The sequence below is a fragment of the Lipotes vexillifer genome, unplaced genomic scaffold (assembly GCF_000442215.2).
Source record: "Lipotes vexillifer unplaced genomic scaffold, Lipotes_vexillifer_v1.1 scaffold164, whole genome shotgun sequence".
Classification (NCBI taxonomy): domain Eukaryota; kingdom Metazoa; phylum Chordata; class Mammalia; order Artiodactyla; family Lipotidae; genus Lipotes; species Lipotes vexillifer.
Genome location: NW_006789313.1, coordinates 3,188,217 through 3,205,909, shown reverse-complemented (window position 1 = coordinate 3,205,909; position 17,693 = coordinate 3,188,217). Strand labels below are relative to the sequence as shown.

Here is a 17,693-nt window from a genome sequence, read left to right as displayed (position 1 = left end):
TCAGCAGGAGAGTCACAAAGGAAGAATGAGGACAAATCCACTGAACTGGGTAACCTAGGAAGCCAAGTGATTTTTGTGAGCATTTTCAGTAAAATGGTGGCAACCTAAACCAGGTTTTTGACAAATTACACAGAGGGTATGATAAAGATGTAAAGATAGTAGGTAGCTGCAAATCTTTTAGAGCATTGTTTGTCAGTGAACATAATAGGAGATTTTTTTTCTTGAGGAGGGGGCAGACTTAAGGCAATTATTCTGATTTTTGTTGGAGAGATTGGGTAGATGTGAAACCAAAGGAGTACTTGAGCACTTTTCACGTAGGGGTAAAAAGGCAAAAGAGGTACTTGTCAATGAATATGTTAAAAAAAAAATTGAGAAAAATCTTGGCATAAACATCAGTGTGTCTTGTATTAATACATAAGTGATAGCCTAATTTTTGTTGTATGATACAATACTAGTTTATTTTGATGTTTATTCTTGTGGTATATGGATCCCACTTAATGCAGTTTATTAAGAAGAAAGGTTGACTTTTATTTAACCACATCATGTACACTCTGTTCTCTAAGGCCACCGTCTAAACGTACATATAAACTTATACATGGGGAGACGTATGGGTTATGTTAGTAGTTTCCAGCTGACAGTGCGCTGTAAACGCAACTAGTTGCTGTTAGTTCTGTCTAATGTTATATAAACTCTGTAATGTTTTTTTAGTCAGAGTATTTCTTAATTTGTTCTGAACACATTATTCTGAGTTTCTTTCACTTCCCGTGAAAAATATATTAGGAAGCAAGACAGGTAACGTCATCCTCATTTTACAGAATAGGAACCTGAAGGGTGATCTTCAGCTTACAAACATTGATGGAATAATAGGCCTCCCGTGTCTTGGAGACCCGGTAAGTACAGGAGGAAACTGTTCTAATTGCACTGTGGAACAGACTCTCTTTTTGATCTCTGCAACTAAAGAAGAAAAGAGATCAATCTATTGCTTAGAAGAAAAGGAAAATCCAAGGCAACACTTTTAACCCAGTAACTCTGATCCTTGCTTTGGAGACTGGCTCATGAAAAACACTCATAAAGAAAACTCTTCATGGGAATAGAAGATGGCCTGGGAATAGAAGTTGCTAAGTCCTTTTTCCTTACAGAAGTAAGAAATTTAGAACCCTGTTCCCTTGGAAGTGCTTATTAATGAACTATAATGAGAAAATCAGACTCTTATAAGTAAGTAATGGGATAGAAGGTAGACCAGGAGAAAGGGGCAGAAATGAGACATCACAGTGTTCAAGGCACCGTAACATCCTACCTAACGCTGTGAACTTTCAGTCATTTACTCTCCCCTGGCCGCGTTCTCACACAGCTGCAAGGTTAGAATGCTGCTGAACGTGGCCGTGCCATCTTGGATGACCACCACTCACCCCATCCCATCGCCTGACCTAGGGAGAGAAAGCTCTGGAAATTGGGCCACAGAGGTGAAAATTGTATAACATCGATGAGAAAAGTTAGACCTTTATCTTGGGGAATTTGGACGTATGTGTCTTGTTAAGCCATAGGCACCTCTTTGGGCGTTTCAGGGACTCATTTCACTCTACTGTCTTGTTAACGTGTGTTTTCTCAAAAGAGAAACATTTTGTTACAAGCAAAATCTTGCTTGGAAGTCCAACCGATAAGTGACATTTTATTTATAATGTATTTATTTTGCAGTTTTAAATTTGTAGAAATGTGTGCATATGACTCTAATTATGTCAATCTTCAAGATGCTTTTTTCCATTGAGATAGAATTCTGCATACAATAAGAATCACTCTTTAGCGTATGAGTTTTGACAAACGCATGCAGTCACATAACCAAATCACAATCAAGACATAGAATGTTCCCATCACCATAGAAAACGCCCCTGTGTCCTTTGGAAGACAATTCCTCTTTTTAAGATTAATTAATTAATTTAAAATTTTTATTTATTTATTTATATTTGGCTGCGTTGGGTCTTCGTGGCTGCGCGCGAGCTTTCTCTAGTTGCAGCGAGCGGGGGCTTCTCATTGCAGTGGTTTCTCTTGTTGCGGAGCACGGGCTCTAGGCATGCGGGCTTCAGTAGTTGTGGCACACGGGCTCTAGAGCACAGGCTCCGTAGTTGTGGCGCACGGGCTTAGCTGCTCCGCGGCATGTGAGATCTTCCCGGACCAGGGCTCGAACCCGTGTCCCCTGCACTGGCAGGCGGATTCTTAACCACTGCGCCACCAGGGAAGTCCGACAACTCCTTTCTTGAACTCAGAACCCTGGCATCCACTGATGCTTTTTCTGCCCCTATAGCTTTGACTTTCCCAGAATGTCATATAAAGGGAATCATACAGTATGTAGCCTTTTGAGTCCAGCTTCTTGCACTTTACGTAATACATTTGAGATTCATCCATGTTGTTGCATCTACCAGTGGTCCATTCCCTTTGTTTCTGATTAGAATTCCACTTTGTGCACGTGCCACAGTTTGTTGATCCTTTAAGCAGTTGAAGAACATCTGGGTGGCTTTCAGTTTGGGGCAAGGTATTATTAGTCAGCGTTCTCCACAGGAATTGAACTGATAGGGTGTATATATAAGAAAGAGATTTGTTATAAGGAGTGGCTCACACAGGTATGGAGCCTGACACGTCTCAAGATCTGCAGGGTGAGTCGGCGGGCTTGATTGAGACCCAGGAAGAGCCGGTGCTGATGTTTCAGTCTCAAGGCAGGAAAAAGCCAATTCCTCAGTTCAAAGGCGTTTAGGCAAGAGGAATTTTTTCTCAGGAGAGTCAGCCTTTTTGTTCTTTCAGGTCTTTAACTGATTGTATAAAACCTACCTGCATTAGGGAGAACACATCTGCTTTACTCAGGCTACTGATTAAGTTGTTAATCTCATCTAAAAACACCCTCACAGAGGCACCTAGAATGATATTTGGCCAAATATCTGAGCACCCCACGGCCCAGTAAAATTAACCATCACAGTTGATTAAAAATAAGCCTGCTAAAAAATTAGCATATGGATTTTCATGTTAACATACGTTTTTATTTCACTTGGGTAAATACTTAGCAGTGAGATTGCTGGGTCATATGACAAGTGTATATCTAACTTTCTAAGAAACAGCCAAACTGCTTTCCAGAGTAGCTGTACCATTTTACATTCCCATTTGCAAACTGAGAGTTCCAGTTGCTCCACATCCTCCCCAGCACTTGGCGTTGTCAGTTTTCCTCTCCCTCTCTCCCTTCCAAGAAGTATGAAGTGGTATCGCACTGAGGTTTAACTTGCATTTCTCTAATGACTAATCACGTTGAGCATCTTTTCATGTGCTTATGTGTTATCTGTGTATCTTCTTTCATGAACTGTCCATTCAAATCTTCTACCCATTTTGGAAGGGGGAGGTTGTTTTCTTATTTTCATTTTAACGGAGTTCTGTGTTCTGGGTACAAGCGTTTTGTCAGATACGTAGTTTGCAGATATTTTCCGCAAAAATTTGAACACGAATTTGAATTTAGGGGCTTTCAATGTTGAGTCTTACATTAGCCACAGCATCCAATTACTTTCTAAATTCTATTTTACGAACAGAAAAATCTCAAAAATCACATTTTACAAACTAGTTAAAAATGGAATCAGTTTTTGGAAAAAAACATTTTCCTTTACTGTCCTAGGGCTGTGTTCAATTAAAATAATTGTGAAGATTGAAACGTGAATTGTAGGAAATTTTTACTTTACAGTTGAATCAGTTAACAATTAAGAACTGCTGGAATTAGTTTTAATCATAAACATTACTCTGTCAAAAAGCACCAAGTATAAAACTAAATGCTAAAATCATCTGTTACTCTGCCCATTCATGTGCTTGTTATTGAACAATGGACTGTTTTGCCAGGGTAGGGCCCTGCACAGAGCAGATTAGCCTGAGCCTTGGCTGTGCACAGTTGAATATGGTGCACATGTGCTGTAGAATATACTTACATGTGTATGTTCAAACCTGAATTTAAAACAAGAAAGGAAGGGAGGGAGGGAAGGAGGGAGGGACAGATGGATGGACGGAGGGATGGACAGAGGGTAGGAGGGAGGGAGGGAGGGAGGGAGGAAGGAAGGAAGGAAGGAAGGAAGGAAGAGACCAGTGCAAAGTTACAACTTTCCTGATCAGTGAAACCATTTTCAAAACATCTGAATAGATTCAGAAAGATGTCAGAGAAAACTTTATATTTCAAAGACTAAAAAACAGAGAAATCCCCCAAATTAAGTGCCTTAATACTAGGTGTGCTGGTGGTATCCAAATATGTAGGTTTTGGTGTAACCATGTGTATTTTTTTTAATTCGTTGTTTATAAGGTTACACATCCCTTTAAAATAACAAAACTAAGTGTTTGCAGAACTGCTCACACCTCCATGGATCCTTAGAAACCTGGTTAGTAAGCGCCTGATCTTTTTCTGACCTGTTTGTTTTACAAATGAAGAAAATAGCCAGAGATAAGAAGCAAATTTAAGGTCATACAGAAGTCTTATGCTGAACTAAATCCAGTCATTCTGATTTTACTATTTTAGTGTTTTTTTTCCATTAACTTGACCTAGCCTCTCCAATTGGAGCAGAAAATATTTCTCCTTGGGTCCATTACTTAGAGAAATGGAGATTATACTCAATTTTGTGAGCCCTTTTCTGGCATCTCAACTTACGTCTTGTATAATGAGTATGCCTCTTGGCTGAGGTGAGCAATTTTTGGAAATTTCTAGCTTCCTCCAAAGGAGGCGTCCTAGGCCAGAGTCCAGATCTTAATGAAAAACACGTAAACCTCTTGTTTGTTTTCCCTGTTGATTAGCCTATAATTTAAAACCCATTCAATGGCAGATTTATCGAGTGACTAATCCCTGGGAAGACTAGAAGTGGCCGGGAGAAGGTGATTGTGGCCTAGGCACACATCATCGGTCACTTGTTGAAATATTAAGGTAGGAAGCCAAATACCTCCTTGCTTACTAATGAAAATACATTCAGGGAGGTTAGCTATGAGTGGGCCTGGAGTGGCTCATTAGTGGATGATGAAAGCAACACAGACAACCAGGGATATCTTTGCTGGACAAATCGGCCTGTATGGTCCTTGGTTTTCTTCAGTCGTCAATGAAAAAGTCATGTCTGAGTAAGAGTATAAAATCCACACCAGCTTAGCTGTCCTGAAAATTAGAAACAACTCACAAATACCTCTTCTCAGCTGGAACATGAGCCTCTCAAAGTATGGATTGTTTCTTTATATGCATTTGCAAGATCAGGTGCATTGTAGATGCTCATTAAAGCTTGTTTGACTATTAGATGGTAGAGAGACCGGAGTCTCATCTCACCTTGATATAAAGAAGATTCGTTCAGTGTCTATCTGGTTCAGACAACGTCCCTATGCAGAGTAAGCCTACAGGTAGGATATTTGTCACAATCATTCCCCTGAACCTCTTCTTGTGAGCAGAGAGCTTTCTGTTTCGTTGGTAAAGATGTGGAGACTATTTTTCTAATCAATAATCCTAGAGTCTTAGACATAAATTTCGCTTTTAACACCTGAAAGAACTGAACAACTAGCCCCCCCCACTTGCTCCTATTTGATAATGCTATTTAAACGATCTAATATTTTTTTCATTTCCTACCCCTTTTCAATTAAAAAAAAGAAAAAGACAAAGTTGGGAATACGTGAAGCAAACCTAATTGGGGAATCTGCCTCACAGATTCCAGAATGATGCTAGAGGACAGATGGGCCTTGGCCATAGGATGGTGACCCCTCATAGACAGTGAGTGAACTGAGAAAGAAATAGTAATGTGATTGCTGTGACTACTTGAAGAACCTCAGTTGGTCACAGTATTAAGGGCCAGGTCTTACCATCTGTTGCTTCGAAGCTCACGTGTACTCTGGAGTGGGCCGTACATACCTCACTGGACTAGCTGTAGCTTCAGTAGTGACAATAACAGTACAACATAAAATGCCAAGTGCTCTCGCTTAATAGAGGAGCAATTAGTATGTTGGCTCTTTGCCTAAAAGAATGCAGTCCTGGGTTTGCTTATTAGGTTTCGAATTACTTTCTGGAAAAATAAAGCCTGAAAATCATTTCCATAGGTATCCCAAGGTATATCCATTCTTTGACTCACACTAAATTTAGTGATATTAATAACTTAGAAATAAAACACTATCAGAATCCTCCATGATTTTATTTCTTGTGTCACAAAAGCACTCTGGCTACACTCAGGTTTTGTTTTGTTTCCCAGCTAGGAATCTCAGTACAGGTTTCAAAGATTGATCTCTTTTACTTCTTCACTATTTCCTTGGATGACTGTCCATAATTATATTTGCTTCTTTTTGAAGTATATTTCAGAATCCTTGGAATAAGTATCACATTTCAGAAGTAATGCCCAACTTTATCTGAACTGCATACTGAACCACTGGTGTGTTTTCAGAGTACCTTAATGAGTCTGTTTGACCTGTGTTGATTTGCATTCATAATGAGAGCTAGGACTCTTTCTTTACCTGGCTTAGATGATACTATGCTTTGCGTCCTTGTGAAGCTTTCATGAGCAGAGCTGTCTGTGTTCTAGGAAGTTGAAGAGAAAGAGATGGTAAAGTCTTGGGTGTGGAAATTATTAGCATTTTAGAACTTTCCTGAAGTGAAGACCTTCTGTGCAGTCCCCTGGAATTGTCTTGCTTTCCCCAACCTAAGAATTTAGAATTTGGAAGAGTCCCTGGAAAAGGTTGACTTACTCAAGTTGTACAGCAGATAACCTGAATTTTTAATGGCCCCTGGCAGCACCACTGGGAGAGAATGTTCGTAACAACAAAATGCTGATGGGTGATTTTTTGCACAGTGCTTGGCACCGGCATGATGTCTTTCATCAGTAGGCACTTTTCCACCTTCTTTTCAACAGGCATATTTGTGGGGACCAGACAAGCAAAGTCTCCATCTATTGCTTGGGCTTCAGGACAATGTGTTCCTGCGATGATATCTCTGAGCAGTGGTAGTGTGGAGGATATTAAAAAATAATGAGGATTTTGTAGGGGAAGGCAACACCAGCCCCTGAGGAGGCTGCAGGAGTTTCCTAGAGCCCAATTCCTAATCAGATTAGGATCACAAATATGGTTCAATCCTACCGCATAGTTTACTATACTTATGGGAATAACCTTTAAGCTTATTGTGGAGAGAACTCTTATCCACACCAAATATTTTAAAATTGTTAAAATTTAATAGGATCAACATTAATTTATAGAAATACCCACACTGAATTTTCTAGGTAATAACAACAATGAAATCTCATAGTCCATGTTGTGCTTAGGCCTATCAAAGAGGAAGGGGACCACATGTCTCTCTGTTTTTACATTTTCTTGGAACTTTGAGTCTAGTTGGGTGGGTAATACAGAGGCACAAGGAAGTCTTAATATTTAAAGCTAAAGCAATAATTCAACAAGCATTTGTGGATCACTAACTAAGCAGTGGGCAGTGTTCTGGAAGTTCAAACATGAATAAGCCACGGTCCCCAACTGCCTGGAGCTTCCAGATGTGCAAAGAAGATAAACATAAATGACTGTAATGCAACGTGAACCTAGAAAGTTCTTTGGCAACAAAGTCAAAGGAAAACTTTTGTCAAGAAGCATCAAGAAAAGTTTAAGCCAGAAGACTCAATTGCGATGGAGTGAGTTTTCCTTCAGGGCTTTCACTAGGTGAAAATGGAGAGAAAGGGTGTTTTACACAGAGGAGACAGCATGTGCGAAAACATGAAGATGTGGGAGTTGACGGGATGTTTGAATCTGTACTGGTGCAACACGGGGAAAGTATAAAGAAGTATCTGGAAAAGTAAGCAGAGGGCAGATTTTGAAGAGCCATGAGTATCATGAAAAGAACTTAGGCTTCTCTGCTGCATGAAATAACTGTTCTCAATATGGGTAATGAAGGGATATTTCGCTTATAGGGATATATCAGAATTAGCAAGGGGCTTTTTCAAATAACACATGTTCCTTTGGCGATTCTGGAATGACCCAAGTTGAAAGTCACTGCCAGAAAAATTCTACCAGTATTGTAGTGCCATACTATCTCAGCTGTGTTCGGAGCAGAATAAAGATTAAGAACAGTTACTGTTGGTTTCAACTCTAGCTACCCATTGGAATCCCTTGGGGAGCTTTAAGGATACCAGTGCAAGGGCACCACCATCTCAGACCAGTTGAATGATTATCTTTTGACATGGTCCTGCCCGTCAATATTTTCTACAAAGCTCTCTAGGTGTTTCTGATGGGGAACGGGCTGAGAACCACTACATTAAACAGGTGAAAACAGTGTCAGTCAAGGAAAAGGGTGATTGGAACAGAGTGGTTTAATTGCGTTTGCTGGCTTAAAGACTGAATTTGCATATTGCTTAGAAGGAGATAGATATAGATTAACAAACTATTGCAGGTGGGAAGAGGATGTGATTAAAAATGAAAGCAATAGAAGCAATCGAGTTAAAGGTAAAGGGAGATAGATAAAATTTGGATGAAGTCTGGAGATAAAACTTGGGGCAGGCTGCAAAGATGTCAAAACTTTAGACCTGTCTCCTTTCAAATGATATGTTGGGGTGAATGCAGAAAAACAGCAGGTTTTTAGCAGGGAGGTTTGGGGAGAGGGAAACTATAATGTTTCATATGTCCTAAAGAACGTTTATCTAAAAATGATCAGAAGGTTGGTAAATTGTTTTGTATACCGTGTACAAGCACCATGTTCAATGTGAAAGTAAAGGAGACTGAAAAGAAAGTCAATAGGGTTTAAAAGAAATGTGTTCCCTTGACTCAGCCTTATCTGTAATTTCGGCTGTGAGGGTCTGGGCTTGACATTTCATAAAGATTTCCAGGGTCCTGCCTGGCAGTACGTGATTATACAACAGAAAGTTCTACTCTCTGTGTTTGATTCATCAAGTCGCTAACAGTCCTTCTAGTTATGGGTCTGGACAAAGGAGGGAAAACAATATGTGATTTCCATGTGCAAATTAGAAGTGGCACTTAACAGGAAGTGGAGTGTAAAATAGTGTTAAAAAATAACTTTCCTGAAGGCTTGATTCATGATATATGCAGATTTGAGACGCCTATTTGTAGTAGAGCCAGGAACAATTTGAAATAATTGACAGGATACGTGTTACTGAACGCAAGTTAGTGTGTCCGACACACAGTGGTGCCTGACAAGTTTGGAGCAGAGAAAGGTTTATTGCAGGGCCATGCAAGGAGATGGGTGGCTCGTGCCCAAAAAGCCCCGAACTCTCCAAAGGGTTTCAGCAAAGCACTTTTAAAGGCAAGATGAGGGAGGGGCATGATTAGTTGTTGCAAACTCCTTGGTGTCGGAATCCTTTGTTCTTGCAGCTGTCCATGTAGGTCAGGTCATGATGTTCCTGTAAACCTCCAACAGACAAATGCCGTTCCCTGTTGTGCAGATTTTACCTCCACATGAACGGACTCTTAAAGGTTAGAGCCCTGAGAATAGGCTATCCTGTATATTTCAGGCTATAGGCCACATTCTTTTATAAAAGGTGCAGAGCCAGCATGACTAAGCATGGGCAACAAAGCACAAAGGTGAAAGCAAAAGGAATAGATCTAATATGAAGTCAGATTTGTGCTTCCCTATTACATATGAATGAGGGGGGCTTCCCTGGTGGCGCAGTGGTTGAGAGTCCACCTGCCGACGCAGGGGACACGGGTTCGTGCCCCAGTCCAGGAAGACCCCACGTGCCCTGGAACGGCTGGGCCCGTGGGCCATGGCCGGTGAGCCTGCGCGTCCGGAGCCTGTGCTCCGCAACGGGAGAGGCCACAACAGTGAGAGGCAAAAGCATGAATGAGGGGCTTATTACATGAATCACTTTGAATTACTATGTCATGCTGAGCTTCTGAACCTGAAATTGGGATGGTCAAAAGGGGTTGTGTGGGCTTCCCTGGTGGCGCAGTGGTTGAGAGTCCGCCTGCCGATGCAGGGGACACGGGTTCGTGCCCCGGTCTGGGAGGATCCCACGTGCCGCGGAGCGGCTGGGCCCGTGAGCCATGGCTGCTGAGCCTGTGCGTCCGGAGCCTGTGTTCCGCGATGGGAGAGGCCACGACGGTGAGAGGCCCGCGTACCACAAAAAAAAAAAAAAAAAAAAAAGGGGGTTGTGTAGCAGGAAAGGGCACAGGTAAGTGGTTTCTTCATATGGGCCATTTAAATTTTAATGGTTAGAAGAGTTTCTTACTGTAGTCTCAGCATATTGGTATGGACATTCCATAGTTCTTATTTGGTAATTCTTCATATTAATAAATACGGTTTGTGAGGAAGCCGTTCATGGAATCTACGTTTGGTAATCTGTCCCCGTACCTTGGGTGTTTGCAGCAGACGGGAGAGTCGTTGAGAGACGACAGTATTTGCAGAGACCCACATGCATGAAAGAGCGTGGTGCCGGGAGAGAGAGAAGTTATGTAGGACTGGAATCCAGGACATATTTGGAGAAGAAGCAGGAGCCAGAAGGGGAAAAAATCGGCAGAAAACAGAAGAGTTTTCAGAGTGGCCGTGCTCAAAAATGCTACCCTTAGCTTATAAGTAATGGCCAGTTATTGGAGGGATTTTAAGGAATAAAGATCTGCATTTATTTTTTTTTAAAAAAATCATCATGGAACCAATGTGGCTAAACTGGAATCAGGAAAACTAGTGAGGTGGCTTGTGCCACTGTCCAGGTAGAGAAGGACCCAGTGAAGAGTTGAGGCAGTGGGGGTAGACGGAAAGGAATGAATCAGAGAAATTAATGAAACTCATTGAGAAGTAAGTAATATGTTGGGAATAAGAGAGAGCAAGGAATACAGCATGATACCCAGGTTTCTGGATGTGACGGGTTGGGAGGATGATGATGCTGTTAATTGCAAAGAAGAATTTCAGAGGAGGAGGCAATTGAGGTTTGACGATCCTGAGTTCATTTTCAGACGTGTTGAGTCTGAGGTGGCTGATTAAAAATATTCAGGTAGAACAGTTCCAGAGGATAGTTGGAATTATTATGGTTTTAAGATACCAATTTGGAAGTTGCAGTGTATAGTCAATGAGTGTCATTTACCTCATGAGTACACAAGATGACCAAGAGAGATTGTGTAGTGTGAGAAGGATGAAATGTCAAGGGACATACCTGGAGAACAACATTTGAGGGATGACTGGAGGAAAAGGAGTCCACAGATTGACTGGAGAGAGCCTTGGAAATAGGAAGAAAATTGCGGGGGTTGGAGAGAGTATCAAAGTTCAGGGAAGCAGAGAGAATTCCAAGGCAAGGCAGCGGTCAAGTTTAACAGTGCAGTTGAGAGCGCAGAAATCACTGAAAAGTGCTGAGCAGACGTAACAGGCAAATCATGGAGTTTTAGGAAGATAGTGGGGGCAGAAACCAATTGTCATCGGTTAAAAGAAGCATGGATAAGAAAATAGATGCAGCGAGAGTTGTGTGTTTTCTTAAGAAAACAAAACAAGACAAAACTCTGTTGTGAAGAAAAAGAGGTAGTGTGAGAAAGAAAGGGCGACAGCTAGAAGGGATTAAAAAAGGATTTTGATATCTTTATTTTTGCTTTAGATGGATGGAGCATGGTGCTGGGGAACATGCTGAGAGCCGAAAGCAAGTGATGTGTGTCAGGCAGCAAAGAGACAAAATAATAATGGCAGCAAACTTCTATAGCACCTCCTGTGTTCCCAACACTCCTCTGTATGTAGTTTTACACGTATTAACTCGTCTACTTCGCACAGCTGCCTTGCAGGGTAGGTTCTGTTATTACCGCCATTTTCCTTATAGGAAAACTGAGGTATAGAGAGGTTAAGTAACCTAACCAATTTGTGCTCTACCCACCACACTAAGCAAATGAATTACAGAGCCACCAGAATGGTACATATAGATGTATACATCAGATTCAGCAGATTCAGAAGGTCATTGGTTGAGAGGTGGAAAGCAGGAGAGGTGGGGTGCTTTGTGTAGATACAGTCCAGTTGTGTGATAAAAGGAAAGTTTTCCTGTGGAACATGTCTTTGCAACTTTTTCATATTATTAAGAAGTTGAAGATTAAGTGAAACTGTTGGCTCATCAGTATTAGCTGACTGTTAACCTGCTTGGAAGGTTAGTCGGGAACAACATTCAAAATTTAGTTTGCTGTGGCAGAACTAAACTAGTTGCTAAAATGAAATTTAAATATGCGTGATAATTCAGGCTGGGAATCAGGGCTGGAATGTGGCTGGAGGTGGGCAGGGGAGGCAGAGGGAGATGGAGATGGAAAGGTCATCTTGATCTCAGAGTTGAATGAAGCTTGAAAGTACTTTCAGCCATTTGATAGTAGAACTCGTGAAAGATTGGGTAAACTTTTGTATTTGTAGTACGTTGTTCATCCTGACTGCGTAAGCTTTTCCTAGTTTTATGCCTGTCACTCCACAAAGGTGACGTTGTTTGGAAATTTGGAAGAATGTTTAGAAATCTGTTAGTCTCTTACTCTAATATTATCCTTAGCAACAGTAACTAGCAGTAATATTTATTCAGAACTAGTGTTCCAGGCATAATGCCTGCCGCTTTATAGGAACTATTTCGTTTTACCTTTATAAAAACCCTAGAGATGGTCTACTACTTTCCTCATTGTACGCTTGAGGAAACTCAGGCTTGAAGACACAGAGTTCCCTGCCCAAGGACATAGAGCTAGCAAGTGGCTAAACCAGGATGTGAACCAGGTGGTTTGAATCCAGAACTCAGGTGCTACTTAACCCTCTGTGTTGCAAAGAAATAGATGGTACCCTGAACTTGCCAATTTTTTCAGAGTTGGATCGCGGCTGCCGTGTCCACATATGAGAAGTTCAGCTTTAGAAAAACCTGTCTCTAGTTCTTCTGACCACAGTTATTTGGGGGTTGGTTTATGAAGCAAAAGGTGAAACTAGTAAAAATACAGTTAAAAGTTATCTTAATGAAGATGGAGAATTTTCCTGTGTCATGACCTTGACTGACTTAGGCCAGTGAAAATATTTCTTTACCTTTTTAATGTAAAACGGATCTGTACTTTTATACCCGTTGGTGTTCTAGACATTTGTGGGCTGAAATTACAGTGAAGAAAGTCTTATTAGCCATAGGGGAGACTCTTGGGACAATGACGGAATATAACTATTGCAGTTTTTTTTTTTTTAATAAATTTATTTATGGCTGCATTGGGTCTTCAGTTGCTGCGCGCAGGCTTTCTTTAGTTGCAGCGAGAGGGGGCTAATCTTCGTTGTGGTGCATGGGCTTCTCATTGCGGTGGCTTCTCTTATTGTAGAGCACGGGCTGCAGGTGCGCGGGCTTCAGTAGTTGTGTCACACGGGCTCAGTAGTTGTAGTTCGCAGGCTCTAGAGCGCAGGCTCAGTAGTTGTGGCGCACGGGCTTAGTTGCTCCGCGGCACGTGGGATCTTCCGAGACCAGGGCTCGAACCCATGTCCCCTGCATTGGCAGGCGGATTCTTAACCATTGCGCAACCAGGGAAGCCCCGTTGCAGTGGTTTTTATCCATCCATCTCATCAGTAGTGAGTACTTGCCATTTTAGCTGCTGGGATACAGAAATAAAGGCAGATACTGTCCCTGATTTCTCCTTGTGGAGTTTGTAGTCTGATGGGGAAGGCAGAAATTAAATAAATTCACCAAAAATGTTTAATTCCTGCTAAATTGGATTTTGGAAAAACTCAAATATAAAATTATAAATTTGACTGCCTCCCAGTTAACTGTAGTAGGCTAAATGGCTTTGAATGCTGGGAAATGGACTAGTTAACAGCCAAGAGTATGCCAGTTTGTGCTGATAAGTGAAAAACTGTAGACTCAAGGTATTGACATAACTGAGAAGATGAGCATGAAAAAGGCTGGCTTCGTTTGAACTATAGTTGAAAATATAGAGTATGTGGAAGAGAAAAAAGCAAACCTTAATAAGCTCATTTTCTATGCATTTATTACTAAATTATGAATGATTATAAAACAGACTCAAATACTGATCATGGGCAGCTTTGATATGGAAACTTTAAAAAAAATGCACATGCATCATAGCTTCTTGAATCTTTTCTGTCTGCTGTGTTGGCCTGGAAACCCCGGAGGTGAGACATTCTATGGAAAACTGTGAGAACTGCAGCTCCTAGCCAAAAGTATCTCCAAACCATTTTTTGTTCTTTTTCCAAAACCGAAAGTAATAACAGATATATCCAGGCATGTTCAAATCTTTATTAAAAGTTTTGTTTTGCATTTGATATTAAAACCAATGAAAATTCTTAGACGACAGTTTTACTTCTACCCTTAATCCATGGTTATTGTTCCCTGTGAGCTCAGATTGGATGAAATTATGCTTTTACTCCAGCTGTTTAAGTCCTTGGAAAATTCACAAGGTGGAATTTACACCCTGTTGGATTCTCAGAAGAACGTCTCTGTCTTTCCCTGTGTTTATGCGGCCTTGTGCTATGGTGGTGTGGGGATGCTATTGAATATTTTATTTCTGATCATTGTTTCTGATAAGTTTTTTGCTTTCTTTCCCACTGATATCTCTACAGGCTCAGTTCGAACTTCAAGCCTTTCATATCCGGGGTGAGCATGCGGTGATAACAGCGAGACTAGAAGAAACCATTGAAAATCTCAAATACGAGATAGAACACCGATGGCGAGGAGGATGTGAAGAGATGAGGGATGTGTGTGTCTCCACCGATGATGACTGCCCTCCAAAGACTTTCAGAAACGTGTGCATCCAGACAGACAGAGAGACTTTCCTCAAACCCTGCGAAGGTGAAGACAGGACAACCAGAAGTAACCAAATAATACCCAAAAAGCTGAATATCTCCTCTTTAAGCCAACTCTCTCCCCCAAATGACAGCAGAGACACCAGTGTACCCCTTCAATCTGCGGAAAGCATCTCATCGAGTCAGCAGAAGACAATGCCTCCCGCTCCCCCTCCCCCTCCCGCACCACCCCTACTGGCAGCCATCCCTCCCCCTCCTCCCCTCCCACCCGCACTTGGACCTTTGCCACTGGCACCTCTGCCACCACCTGTGAATACTGGACCTCCCCCTCCTCCGCCACCTCCTCTGCCTCCAAGTGCTGGGCCTCCCCCCCCTCCCCCACCCCCCCCACTTCCTCACTCCACCGCTCTGCCCAACAGTGGGGGGCCTCCTTCTGCTCCGCCACCCCCAGGACCTGCGCCTCCACCTCCCCCTGGACTCTTCTTCGGAGTCAACCCTTCTGCTAGCCAGTGTCCTCGGAAGCCAGCCGTCGAACCCAGTTGTCCCATGAAGCCTCTGTACTGGACTAGGATACAAATAAGTGATAAGAGGTAAGCCCAACCCCCCTGGCCCATTCTCAGCTTGTGAATTTGCAGGATTTTGGACAAGTGATGTTGTATTTACTCCTGTTGGTTCAACATCTTTGTAGTGTGGCACTCGTTCTCAGATGTGGTAGTGAATGCCTTGGATAAACAAGGCTGGAATGTGTTGAGGAGAATGTCTCCACTAGGTCTTCTCTGTGTTCTGTATGGATTGATGCTGGGAGAAACGACGTGTTCTGTGTCAGACCCTTCTCGAAGGTATATATTCCATTTCCCAGACTAGAGAAGAGCCCAGGGCTCTCCAATATCTCCGCAATTAGTGAGTAATCACAAAGACATTGAGCCTGATTCTATACTTCAGGTTCACTGAAGAGTTTTAGATTATGTCTCTTGTCTTTAGGTGGTACCATCAGCCCTATAATGTGTATATTCAACAGGTAGGTGTAATTTTTCAATTTTTATTAAAAGAACTGGACATAGCTGAATCATTAGCTCTTTAGGTCAGAGAGGAGTCTTAAAATATCAACTCTCTCTGCTTGAACTCTGTTACCCCTCACTACTGAGTGCCCTCACATCTTTATACCTTGTTGCCCTCCAGAGAAAGTGCCAGTGGGTAGGTAGCTAAAAAGCATCTTCCATTTGCATAGGTTGTTAAAGTGGGTCTGTAAGGCAGCAAGAGATGGTTGCTTGGAAATTGCTATTCAAACAGATCTGATCAGATTTCTTCTGCCTCATTTTGGAAAGCATCAAAAGGACAACGAGAAAGATGTTGAGTTGCTTCTTGACCACTCTCTAGGTGCGAAGTTCATTGTTTGCAAAGAACAGCAAATATAGAACAGATTTTTACACTTAAATCTTTGAACTTCATTCGCAAAATCAAGATGTGGTGGTGAATTTTTCTATTTCTGTAACATTTCGCTTGGGGAAGGCAGTATACTGAACAAAATAAACTGCAATTCACAGTGAGAAAGCAACTAGAAATCACTCTAGGAGGGGTGGGGCACACCTTGGCACTAAGCATATGGTGAACTAAGTTGATTGTATACTTCGTATTTCGTCCCTTTCCTCTCACCAAAAATTAAGGGCGAATTTATTTATTTATTTAATAAATTTATTTATTTATTATGTTTAAATATAATACTCTATATTTACATTTCCCAAATGAGTGGTTAAAAAACCATTTCAGATGGTCCTGAGATAGCTCCTACCATTAACTAGAGTGCTAGTATTCCCATTCAAGACTCAGATGTCATTTCCTAAGAAATAATTTCTCAGTGTATTTATTTGCAGCCATGTTCCCTTATTAGTGTTCTCAAATTAATGTGCAGCCATTCCAGGGTGATGAAGCCCACCTGTCAGCCCTGGAAGCATGTGTTCTGAGGGCACACGGAGCTGTTCCACACCTGGGTCTCACTAGCCTGCCTCAGCTTCATTCCCATAAGACTTCATGGGCAAACAATAACCTAGACCATACGAGTGGTGTAACAGTAACCACTGGGAGATGTGGACCCTTCATCCACTGTTGAAGACAACAGAGACAAGCTGGAGATAATCACTGTAGTTTTCTCCCCTTACATAGTTGGCCATTTTGAGGAAGAGGACAATTGAATGCTCAAGCTCTTATTAGTTTCGCCATAAAACTGTGGGGGGTGGGGGTCTTCAGTTTTGCGATGGGTTGAATTGCCTCCCCGCAAATTGATTTGCCGGTGCCCTAATCCCCAGTATCTCAGACTGTGACCTGATTTGGAAATACGGCTATTGCAGATGTGATTAGTTAGGTTGAGATGACCTCAGACTGGAGTAAGGCGGGCGTCTAATCCAAAATGACTGGTGTTCTTATAAAAAGGGGAAATGTGGACACTGCCAGGGGCGGAGGGAGAACGGCATGTGGAGTTTGGAGTCCTGCCACCACCAGGGATTGCGTTTTGAGCAAAATGAAAAGTAGATGAATGTTCCAACTTTCCTGACCTGGGACATCAGGAGAGCCCTGCTTGGTGAACATGTCAGCCTCGAGCCTGAGTTCCAGGCACAGGGGTTTAGTCTCTCTTATTATGGGTCTGTCAAAATGTTTTTGTACCTCAGAGCATGAATACGTCTTTTAAACTGAAATGGTCTGAAGACCCTTGTGTGCTGTTCATTATGGAAAAAAGTAAAATTATCTGGGATGTGTTCTTTGACAGGAGATGATAGTTTGTACAGCCAGAGGGGTAAGCACTTCGTGTAATGAGCACATAATCAATTTTGGTCTTGGTCTTCTGCCTCTCGTCCACTTGGATAGCTTTTCACTACTAACATGGTTTTTAACTTTTGCCATTTTGCTTTCTTTGATGTCTGTTTTCTGGTTTCTAGAATAGGGAAAAGCCATTTAGTTTAAAAAAGTAAAAAAGGGGGCTTCCCTGGTGGCGCAGTGCTTGAGAGTCCGCCTGCCGATGCAGGAG

At 41.9% G+C, this 17,693-nt stretch overlaps 1 protein-coding gene across 2 annotated transcripts in view; it reads left to right on the top strand.

Moving 5' to 3' along the window:
• Positions 1–17,693, top strand: part of FMN1 (formin 1) — a 409,376-nt gene that overhangs the window by 176,541 nt on the left and 215,142 nt on the right. For both annotated transcript variants that reach the window (XM_007462518.1, XM_007462519.1), the window contains one exon: positions 14,492–15,264. In XM_007462518.1, the coding sequence (XP_007462580.1) occupies positions 14,492–15,264 (773 nt within the window). The remainder of the gene's footprint in view (positions 1–14,491; positions 15,265–17,693) is intronic.